Raw genomic sequence first — 12,506 nt, forward strand, 5'->3', positions numbered from 1 at the left:
TAGCAATATAATGCGATCAATCATGGGATAATGCAACTAATTCAAGTCAAGCTTAATACTAAGGCTTTTCAAAAATTCTAATATGTACGCTTTACCGGTACTCACTGGGGAATCCATTCATTCCTCTTCGTTTTCGGAATCCTCTATCAACAACACTTTCGGCTTCATTAGAGCCACCCTATTGTACTTCGGGCTCTTATATTTTGATTGGATAGACTGCTGTTCCTTCATGGGCGAATCCTTGAGAGTTTTGATCTGTCGTTGAACCACCGGACTCAAATCTTTCATAGTATAACCACTAATTTTTTTCAATTTTTTCGGCCAAAGAGTGGATTTCGAGAGTATGTGTCTTGCCAAGGCGATACAAGCGGATGCCAGTTTGGAAGGATAATGGTTGAGGTATTCTTCACCTTCCAAAAGTACCAGCTCGCTGATGTACTGCAAATAATGAAAAGTTCAATCACATTTAGCGAGACGAGTTGGTATTGCCGATGATAGTTCAGTCCACAGCAGGGCAGCATTAGCAAGCAAAGTGAAGCTCTTGAATACTTGTAAAGTACTATTGAAGTTTGAATGTTGTTGAGTTGTATCTTTGAGTCATTATTGTATTAGCATGCCACTTATTGAACAACATACTGTCAGCGGAGGTATGAGTGTACTAAAGAAGGACTGAAACAGTTTGATTGACGTATGATGATTGAACTAACAAATGACAAAGACAAAATGGTGAACGCACATCAGATATCTTTGGGTTTTTAAGCCAATGAGTCGAAAACGAGGAAAAAGCTGAAGGGCACCTTTAGAAGTTTTCAATTTCAAATTATTCAATAGTATGAGAAAAAATTAATGTCGAGAATCTGTATGAAAATACAAAGATGAAATTATAGTTTGGTTACCATCACTTTCCGTCATATTCTTAGAGAATAAATTAGTTGTTATAGAATTTTCTTCATGCAGTTAATTAAAAATTTACAAAAAAATTTAAATATGATCATTCTTTTCTAAGTAAGTGTGTATTTTATGAATTGGAAATTATTGGAACATTGATAAAAATCCATATTCAAATGCTACGACATGGTCAAAATCATAGTTAACTAAATTAGTAAGTTTTCGCGCGTTCTGCTAAACAAGTAAGCATCATCAGGATATGACTAAAACTGAATTTTCGACAGTTTTACCACACTAGAACAAAGATACTGTCTTTGACGCCCGTTTTGCTAATCAACTCATCATCAATAGGTAATGAATCATCAAGAGATGACTAAAACTAAAGTTTTAGGCATCACTTCATTAGCAACCGCTCGTTGAGAGACAAAAATTTTGTTCTGGTGATGGTGAAGTATTTCCAATATTGTCAACATAGAGTTGATACGAAATTAGAGCCACCTCAATTTAAAAAACGAAGCAGAAGGAAAGGAATAAGTGGAAAAGAAATAATAGAAACAACTTGAGCAACAAAAAAAAGTCTAATTGCTGAAACAAGAGACAATATTGACCAGCAACTGAATGAAATAATTCAAGGTCTTTAGAGGACAATTGCTAAAAATAATTTGAGGCAACAGTTAATACCAATGACTGGTTTTAAAACGGAAGGTGTACTGCTGTAGCCTGTAATACCAATGAATTTTTTTTTCTCACTAGGAGCAAAGCACTTTCTGTTAATCAATTAGCATCATCTGAAGATGAATAAAAAATAATTATACAATCGAGGAAAATATTCTACCACAAAGAAAATAGTTCTACCACGCCAGAACAAAAACAGTATCTCTTGACGGGCAATTACTTCAAATACAGAAATTCAGATGAGAATGTCTTGGTTAACGAAACGTGCTCTGGTACTAGTGAAAGAACAATGTTTTCATTCAATCACCAACCAAGTTAGCATCATCAGGAGATGCCTGAGAGATCAATAGATTTATGCTAGAGGTTCAAAATTGTACTTATCATGAACAACAATAGTTGAAACAAGTATACCGAAGCCAATTCAGGAGCAGATAACCAAAACTAAAAAACATCTTGCAATAGTATGGGACAGACATGTAGCCGCAACCGTAGGGGATGGCGGTTGGTGGAAAACTAATGTTCGTCGAAACTCATGGATTGATAGTGATTTTGTACACTTTCTTCTCTTTCTGTACATCGAACACATCGGTTATTCGTTTCTGTATAGAATAAAGGACCCCAAGCTCTGTGATTTCAGATAAATTTTAGACCGTCGAATCCGTCCACAATCTTGGAGTTGTGTATCTTCAAATATTCGAACCAGAGTTCTTCCGATTTTTCGCTGTCCACTAATTTTACCTCGATTCTTGACAAGATTGATTTAGGATTCTCAGTGACTATATTCATGCCTTGGTGTAAACCTTCCAAAAGAAATTGGAGGAGGAACTCCTGGGCGTCTTGCTTTGATTAGAGCACCATCCGTGTTAGAAACACTTTTGTTAATATATTTCACGTAGGCATAGTTTTTTAATATTCCATCAACCATCTAGTGTTTAATGAACATTGAATTGCACTGTTCATGAAACACGTATTACCAATATTCCTCAACCAAATAGGCCCAGAAATTTTAAACGAAAGATGTACCATTTCTTCGATTTTTTTTTAATCTCACAGGAATATTGTTAGGTCTTGAGAAAGTCAAAAAATTATCAATTTGTTTCCTCCATTTTGGGTGAATCATAGAATTTTTTTTCTTATTTATGGATTCAGGAATATTTCCTGTAATTTATGAGTAGACGGTGCCCAATACCGATGTGATATCATCTCTTTGAATGGCGATACTAATTCTTTGAATTGAAAATAGATGGGCTCTGTTGTCATCGGAACAGTTGAACTTAACATTATTTTAATAAATTTTTTTAACAATTCATAAGCATAAGATCTAAAAACAACAAAGGTTTCAATTGCAACAAGGAAGAGTATTGAAGTATTGCCAGAATCTCTATTTTTCAGCAATCATAGCAGCTGCATTACTGCAAGATGCGAAGCTGCAACTATGTCTACGCAGGTAAAGTCCCAAACCAAAGATTTTACAAATTTCCAGATACTGAAAGATTCAAGAACTGAAGCAACCTATGCAATGGCTAAAGATTTTTCCATAAGATCATTGATGAAATGATGCTTCGAAAATGTTCCAGAACGAAATTTGCAGCTCAGGCCATGGTAACTATTCTCTTCTGCAGTGGATCCACATATGCACTTGTGACTCACACAAATCACAGAACTCAACCGAAGACTTATCAAAATTCTAAAATATGCGTTATCTAAGAAAGTACCCAGAAAAGCCACATGGAAAGCATTCAGGAAAAGGAAAGTCGGCAGTGAACGGGACGAGGCAATGGAATTCTCAAGCCACAAGAGTTAACTGGGTGAGTAACTGGACTAAAGATAATATCTTCGAAGGTATAATCGGTAATTTTTGTGAAGATTGGCGTAAATCAAATTTTTGTAACTCCCTTTGACATATCCAAGTTGGACTGCATATCAAGGTATATAATGATTTGTGGATCGCCAAACAGTTTATCAAGAGAAAATATGCCATATTGAAAAGAAGACTATTGAGGCGAGATGACACCATCGTTTCTTCAACGCTATCAAAGAGGTACCGTAGGTAAAATTTTGGGATTCAATCGACCTCTTAGCAAACATCTACACAATGAAATCAAAGAAGAGAAAAGTTCTTCACCTTTACAACCAGAACTTTTTGATGTCACGTCTTATAAATGGATAGGACTGTGAGAGTCTATTCCTACTGCTGAAACTGTGCGAAATGATCTGATCGCTTTCAAAACTTGTTTTTCGTCAACGTCCGTTGAAGTCCAAATATGGATTGTCGAAGTGAGGTCACCATCCAAAACTTTATTTAATATTGATTTTTTTAAATTTGTTGTTTTTTTTAATATGCCCTCGAACTTGGGAATGAACATTTCTGGACACGTGTTATTTTTGATGAGTGAATTGAGAAACTCCTTACGATTTTCTTTATATGGTGAAAACAAAATCATATGTTAGCAAAACAAAGCAAATACTACCGGTGATCTAGAGAGTTGTTCTAAATGCGTTCATCAATCCTAATTGGGTGCTTTATCTAGTAGTGTTATCCAGATTGGTGCAGAAGAGGCAATAAGACAAGTGTCTCATTCCAAAACATCGATGTCCGCCATTGTGGATGACGTGTTCCATGTAAGTGAAATTTTACCTTTTTTGTATATTACATTGTGTAGCAAGCTATGAGTGATATCCGATTCAATTTCACCCAGAATGTTTGAAGTGAGAACTGAATTGAAAAAATTGTTTTTTTTTAATTATTCAATGTTATACAAAAGTAATTGCTTCGAAAGTATTTTTTCTTTAATGTAATTTAAAAATTATTTAAAAGTTGTTGTTTCTTGAAAGTTTTTTCTTTCAGTTTGTGTCTGAAAGTTTATTATCTGCATGATGTACACATCTTTGCAAAGATTTTAATCTTTCCTTTTTTTTTGAAGATTTACACATTTGTTTGTATCAATAGGGGAGCCCAAGCGGGGATTTCGGGATTTACTAAAGCGCGGCAGATTAATATACAGGAAGATACCTTGTACTCGATTAAGTACCTCCAGCAAATATGAGCCTCATATATAAGGCCGCCTGTGAGGGATAAAGGATCAGATTAGTAAAAAAAAATTGATCATCAGAAATTCTCGAGCATGTCAGATTGAGGTAGGGTGAGTTAATTACCTGCTAAAAAGTGGATATTCCAGTAATCTGACAATTTGAGAGTGACGTAAAAAAATAGCGTCAGCGTGGCTAAATTTTTTTTTATTTTAAAAGAAATAATCCAAACATAACGAAAAATACATAATCTGACGATTTCCGCAATCCGAAATAAAAAAAAAATCGTCGATAAAGTTTAATGCGTGCAGCTGTATGATACCTATATTTTCCTCTCCGAGTTTCTATTCCTCTATTCTTTATTCACTTTTTCTCTATCTATTACTCTCTCACTCCGTCCCCACTCTGAATTCTGTTGCCATGACGGCATCACAGCTGATCACAAAGACTCGTTCGTGATGAAGATGATGAATAATTAATCAATTGATTGATGGATATAGCCGTTACTACGTCATAGGAAATCATAATGAAGAAAAGAGAAATTAAACTTTCTATGTTTTTTACCACTTTTATTCGTAACTAACGTTACTGCAGTTTCGTCCTATAAGGACATTTTCAAACTTATACAATATATGAGGACATTTTTAAACTTACACAATATATAAGTTTGAAAATGTCCTCATAGGACGAAACTGCAGTAACGTTAGTGACAAATGAAAGTGAAAGTTTCATTTCTCTTTTCTTCAGTAATTAATCAATTGATCATGAAAAATTAAATTTCTTTGAGCATTTTTTTAAAATTATTTTCTTATAAATACAAGTATTCTACTTAAAAAACATGCACTTATTTATTTGCATGCTATTTCTTGAGCTTTTCAATTAATTAGGTCCAATGAATTAAAAAAACTTAAAAAAATATAATATTTGTCAGATTAAGCGAATCCCTCTAGATAATCGTCAGATTATGAGACAGCACGTCTAAAACATAAAGATGAACCGTATATATATTATATATATATATATATATATATATATATATATATATATATATATATATATATTATATGAGTATTTCAAAATGGCGAGTTTTTTTTTGCACATCATAATAATGGCCGCGAGTTTGCGTCTGATCGAAATCATCAGATTATTGAATGAGAGCTTTTTTGTTGCACTTAACACCCCTTTAGAAAATCAGAGCGCTCGATTAATTTTTTTTTCTTTTCACTTTTAACCCTTACGTACATCCACCCACATCATGCAAACGATCAGATTAACATACCAACATTATTGAAAATGCGTAGGACATTGATGCTATCAATATCTGACGCGCTCGAGTATGTCCATGCAACAGTATTGTTTTACATATTTAAACATCTATAGCCGCTTTCCCCACCGATGAAAAGGTATATATTATATAACATTTTTTCTTCTCATCATCTAAGCTTTGCAACCTTCAACATCCATCAATTTATTCCAACTGATTCAGATAAACCATGTAAATTGAGTAACGATGAAATCATACTGAAGGGGACAGCGACCGCCATAAGCCATAAGCTATATGATGGAATTGGTCGATACTTGATGAAAATCCATAACTAACATATTCAAAAAATATTTTACTGTGAGATTTTCGATAAACAGTTTTACAAAAACGCAACATATGTTTTGCCATACAATGGCTTCTTATAGTTCGTGTCCGAAGAAGCCATTGTATGACGAAACACGTGTTGCGATTTTTGTAAAACTGTTCATTGAAAACCTCACGATAAAGTATTTTTTGAATACGTTGACACTATTAGCTATTATTGTTCAAGTTGTAGAAATTTCGAAGGCAGTCCACGACAATGATAGTAAACAAGTAAAACATTAGGTTGTTTCGAAAGTTTTGTCCGTTTTAATGTCATGTATTTTTGAAGCTCCATATCTCAATAAATATTTATTCTACTACTACTACTACTAGTGTATACACTAATCGATGGAGAACTTGTACTCTATACATTGATGTTGTTATTTTTTTCCAAATTTTAATTCTCAGCTTATTACTATATGATGTTTTTAAGCAATTTTTGGACAATTTTTCTCTACAAATTCAAATTGAATGAAAGCGCTGCCGAAAAAGCCGAAAAAATCAACCAGACATTTGGTAATGATAGTATTAATGGCTTACGGCGTTGGTTTGCGAAATTTCGTTCCGGAGATTTTAGCTTCGATGATGAGCCCCGAAGTGGTCGAAATACAGTAATCCTGGACGAGGATTTGAGGATCCTGGCGAAAACTGACCCAACACAAATGGTGAGTGGGATGGTGGAAGAACTAGGCATCAGCTCCCAGTTTTAGAGGAAAGGACCAAAGGCTCGAAAGTGGGTGCCCCACGGTTTGAACGATCGACAGAAATTGTCAAGCTACAAGGTCTGTTCTTTGCTTTTGGGCAACCAAAACAATCCTTGTTTGGATCGGATCGTGACGTGTTATGAAAAATGAATCCTCTACGGCAACAGGAGATGTTCAGAACGATGGTTGGACACCGATGAGACACCCAGGCTTCTCCCAAAGGCAAAAACCCCCAAATAAAAGGTCATAGTTACTGTAGGGTGATGTGATCAGCAGCTGGCACTGGTCAACAGAGGAAGTCTGATTCTGATCTGTCCGTATATACATTTCACAAATCATCGTCCGAAAATCAAACCAATTGTGCGTCGAAATTCTGCCTCACATACAATACTCCCCTAAACTCCCGCCAACCGACTTCCATCTTTTCAAGCACTCTGATAACTCTCTCATCGGTAGAACCTTCGCCAATCAGGACAAGGCAAAAACGGACTTCGTCGGCTTCATCAAATTCCTAGCACACAATTTTCTTGACGGGATTAATCGACTGTTTTTTTGTCAAAAATACACTGATTCAAATGACACCTACTTCCATCCAATTGAATTATTATTCTCTGAGATGTTACAGTTTAAAGTAGACTCCTAAAAACTTTTGAAACAACTTCATAATTATCTAATGATATTGAAGTATTATTATTTTATAATTTGTCAATTATGATTCTCTATAATTGGATAAATGCTTTATTCAAATTTGAACTCGTTTATTGCATTATTTGCTCTTCGAGACCATTTCAACTAAAATAACCTTATATTACTAAATGAAACTCACCATAGCCAGATGTATTGTTTTTTCATCCATTTTGTGTTCCGTTGAGAGATGTTGAATGAAACCATGGATAGTTGGTAGCTGCATTCTAAACTTCAAAACTTTCAGAATAAGCTGCTCCATTTTGAGAACTTGCTTTGAAGAGAATGTGTCTCCCGTGAGGTACGACCACTCTTTCGAATCTACCGGATGATACTCTTCCATTTTGGTGGCCAACATCATTGCAGCTGCCCCAACCAGTTGGAATTTATTCCTAGCCTTTGAAAATGTAATTTTTTCAAATGACAAAATATTATCTCATAAACTCATATTTTGGTAAAAGTACTTCAGGAATACGAAAAATATGTGAAAGATATATTTTGAAATTCTTTCGGTTCAATTTTGTACATTATGAATTTATACTATTTAATAAATAACTGATACAGGAGTCAAAATAGGTCCATCATTTATTATGAATGCTCCTCAAATGAATAAAACTACAAAAATGGCATTGAAAATTATTAAAGTTAAATAATTTCACAGCTGTTTTTCTTTCAGATGACAGATGATATTCGATATATAAGCAAGTTCAGTTTTTCATAATGTTTATTAATATGTATTATTTCAATAAACCCTCATATCTTTACAGTTGATATTGAGAATACAGATATTATCATACAACATAACTTTCTAAAACTGAATATCAATCAATGAGACATAATAAAAACGAAAAAATGCCTAATTCAGAAATCTGACTAGAAAATATTGAAAAAACAATGTGTTCTCAAATCAAATTCATTATATAATGAATATTACTGGAGTTTTTTCCCAACACCAAACCGTTATTTTAACACCTCAACACGTGTTTTGATCACTAAGTGATCATTTTCAAGAGGAAGATCAAACTCCAGCAATATTCATTACTACACCAAAGGCACCAAACAGTGCATCACAAGTTCATTAAGTAATTTTTGAATTGAATAAATTCGTACAATATACACATATTTGTTGCACTTTTTGCATAAATAACAATTATCATTCATATGACCAGTTATAATAATGAGAAAAAATCTCAAAATCAAAATTTGTTGGAGATAATAAATCTAAAATACGGTATTAGAAATATAATATATTCTAATCTGTTATTTGAAGATGACAAAGATTGTGTGTTAGATAACCACTCACGAACTGCACGTGTATCACCTAGTTGAATGTGGATAATATAAATTCTGACTAACTTTTTTTAATCAACTTCCTCGATTTACTATTCATCAGAATGAGCATCAGCTCAGAAAATGTGACAAAAAGAATTGGAAAAATATAGTTTGCTTTCAGTTCATTAGGTTCGTTCCAACCTTGAGTCACCAACAGATTTCCAACAGTTTGTAAATCGTTGTCAACGCGCATGTCTGGTAGATATTGGTTTCTGATTAATTTGAAATTTCTGATTGGAACAGCTGATAGTTCAACTGAAGTTTGGCATGGAATTTCAACCTTTAAAAATAAATCTAATCAAGTGTATTTCTGGACAGTAGTAGTAGACTTCACTTTAGGAATCCTAATATACAATATATAGTTATGCATATATGAATAATTTATACGTATATAATTTTACAGTGCGTCTAATAATAATTTTTTGAATACTTTTAAGGAATTTACATGTTTTATTTCATCAGGTAACTTATTGAAACTATCTAGACCTTTAAAGAACAATGAATTCATTCCACTCTTATAGTTTGTTCAGGATATATAAAATGTATTATATGTTCTTGTGTTATATGAATGAATGTCACTATTCCGAACTAAATATCTGCTAAGATAGACTGGTTATATCCCACTTGAAATTTTGAAAATAAAAATCATGCTCAAATAATACAGTCTTTTATGTACCGGCTGCCATTGTAGAGTATTCAACATAGATTCAATAGGGTATACTGGTTGCATCTTAAAGTGATTCACATACCTCGATTTTGTAGTTTCTGCAACTGTCCCATTTGATTTTGGTTGAATAGATACATCAGTGTGGCACAGTAGTCAAAGTGTGGCCTCATTATACAGTTGTAACATGTTAGTCTAGTAAAGGTTGATAAAGATTTTGAAATTCTAGAGAAAAAATACATTTTCTTACATATCTTTCTAATGGTATATTGGGCATGCTTATTCAAATTTAATTGATGGTCTATAATGAATCCTAGATACTTAATTTCATTTACAATTGTGAGTTGATTATTGAATATGCTGATATTAACGTCGTTAGTATCAATCTTTCTTTGATTCGAATTTATTGTAACCATCATTGCCTTAGATTTATTGATATTCAATTTGAGTTTATTCACTTGTAGATATAATTTAATGTTCTTTAAAGATATATTGATATTTTGTACAGCTTCTTTTAAATGACAGTTTTCCGTATATACAAGGGTATCATCAGCAAATAAGAGTAAAAGAAGGTTGCAGTATTTTATATTTCTATTCTATTTACTAATCAACTAATCAACATGGAACTGGGAGGTATAAAAGTAGGTCACCGCAATAATAAATTTGTGTTATTAAAGATGTTCATATTTTAGGTTCACTTAAAGAATTCCTAATTTTTTCTGCGCCAGCAAATACATAATTTATTTTATAACAATTTTTGCAGGTTATGTTATTTGCAAGTTACATGAACATAAAACATAAACGGTAATACGGAATACGGAATTATGGAGCAGAACGGCTTTTAAACTTATTTTAAACGAATCTATAAATAAACGCCATTCGTTCGGGTTATGTACAAATCCTAATTTTTCCATTACACCATTTGGATTTACACAAACACACATTTTATCCTGCATAGTAAAAAACGTAAATAGCTCATGGTTACGGTTCCTAAATATTGTAACTTTCGTTTTAGAGGCTAGTAAATTGCATTATTGTAATCTAGACCCTAATATGTAGTTCAATATTCTCGTTGGACAAGTGGAGGTCCCGAACTAGGTTATTTAATTGAGGTTGTTCGATTAAATGGGGTGATCTTCCTTCACTCTTGGGAAAATAAGGAACGTCTTTTTCTGGCACATCATGGGAACCTGCCTGGTTATCATACAAGTCTTCCTCCCAATTTGCCGGGGGTGTTGAAACTGATAAAATTCTCCATAAAGAACCGCCGGCCTTCTCGCAGAAGGAATATCCGGATATACAATTTTGAGTTTGCTCTTTCTTGAAAAACGTTTGTCATGCAAAAGTTACAGTCGTTGTAATGATCTGTTGTTTCTCGCCAAATCATTGGAACTGCAAAAGGCATAGAAGAAAGAGCGTTTGCCATTCAACCAGTTAATTAGATTTGCTGCACAGGTTTGGCAACATACGTGAGGAGCCCAATCCCGATCTTGATCACCAACACCACATCCAAAATACTTATGGTAAGCTACTCTGATCATTTGATTAATTGGTTGTTTCTGCAATTTAGGAGTAAACTGACCACATAGAAACTATCTGCGGGATTAACGCAGCCACGTTTCTATACTTTTGACATTTTTGTACTGTTGCGTACATCGAGTTCAAATATGTGATACTGCTTTACAGGAGTCAACTTATTTTATTCACAAATATAACAATAATATAATACTCTTTATATTCGCGTGTTTGCACACCTCGCTTCTCTAATACTAACTCACCACTACCCGCGTTAAACCAATATTGATGATCCGATTGTCAACCTGCTACTTTCATAGCGGTTCCAAATTTCTGGTATTTTCTGGAAACTCTGAGTATCGGAAGTTCAAGAAACGGCGTTACAAGTCTTTTATACAGCGGAAGCAGATTCGAATACTGTTAACTAATGTTATTATATTTCCCACTCAACCATAGTCTGGGTGGAAATTTGTCACATCTATGGTTGACTAAATTTCAAATGTTGATTTTTGAACACGGGTGTGGAGAGTGGCAGAAAAGCCTTGCACAGCCTCCTCCGTGGGAGAGACAGGACGGCAGAGAGTTTTTATTCAATTCAATTCAGTTAATTGTCCCAAGAAACAATTAATGCTACAATTAGGGACTCTAACTAACTACAAAGCATAATGAAATAACAGAAATTAGATATTTTACAATGAACACATATCTTAAAAAAACTATGAAATGAAGTGAAATAATGAAATTGGTTACAGAAAGTATATGTTGAAAAATTCAATAGAAATGAAATACAAACTATGAAATTACAGTAATTCGTTTTTTTTTCAATTGATACTTAAATTTTGTATTGGAATAATGCTTTTTTATTTTCTCTGGAATTGAATTATATAAATAATCCCATCGTGATATATCGACTTTTTTCCAAAATTTGTTTGTATCTTGATTTTTGACGGTAATTTGTTTTGTCTTGTGACATGATTGTGAATATGTCCAATTGGAATAAAATTTAGGTATGATTTTTTTTTGTGTTATTTTCAACAAAATGAATGAAGCAACTAATTTTGATTTTACAGAGTGAATTCAAGTCCAATGAATAGTTTGGTTTATTTAAGTTGAATATTGGTTCCAAATATGGTAATTTATAAATGCTTCTAATTATTTTGTTTTGTAAGATTTTCAGAAGTTTGAGTATAGATTTACTTGCTGTTCCCCAAACAGAAATAGAATAGTGCAAAATTGAATAAATGGGACAGAAATGTATATATTTTTTTTAATTTCAAAGTTTTAAAGTTTCTAATTTTTTTAAAAATTCCAATAAGATGATATATTTTCTTTCTAATATTTTCAATATATTTATTCCATGACAATTTCTCATGAACCTATACACTTG

General features: G+C 33.2%; 1 protein-coding gene across 2 annotated transcripts in view; it reads right to left on the reverse strand.

Annotated features, from left to right (window-relative positions):
• Positions 1-12,506, reverse strand: part of LOC111511172 (cyclin-A2) — a 30,645-nt gene that overhangs the window by 5,751 nt on the left and 12,388 nt on the right. The window contains exons 4-5 of one of the 2 annotated variants that reach the window (XM_074184918.1): positions 7,751-8,005; positions 96-438 (exon numbers count right to left, since the gene is read on the reverse strand). In XM_074184918.1, coding sequence (XP_074041019.1) covers positions 118-438; positions 7,751-8,005 — 576 coding nt within the window. In that variant the 3' untranslated portion in view covers positions 96-117. The remainder of the gene's footprint in view (positions 1-95; positions 439-7,750; positions 8,006-12,506) is intronic. The other variant, XM_074184923.1, reaches the window with a different exon arrangement.

Source organism: Leptinotarsa decemlineata, unplaced genomic scaffold (assembly GCF_025532065.1).
Source record: "Leptinotarsa decemlineata unplaced genomic scaffold, Ldec_3_MD MMD2_P_RNA_scaffold_2, whole genome shotgun sequence".
NCBI classification, from domain to species: domain Eukaryota; kingdom Metazoa; phylum Arthropoda; class Insecta; order Coleoptera; family Chrysomelidae; genus Leptinotarsa; species Leptinotarsa decemlineata.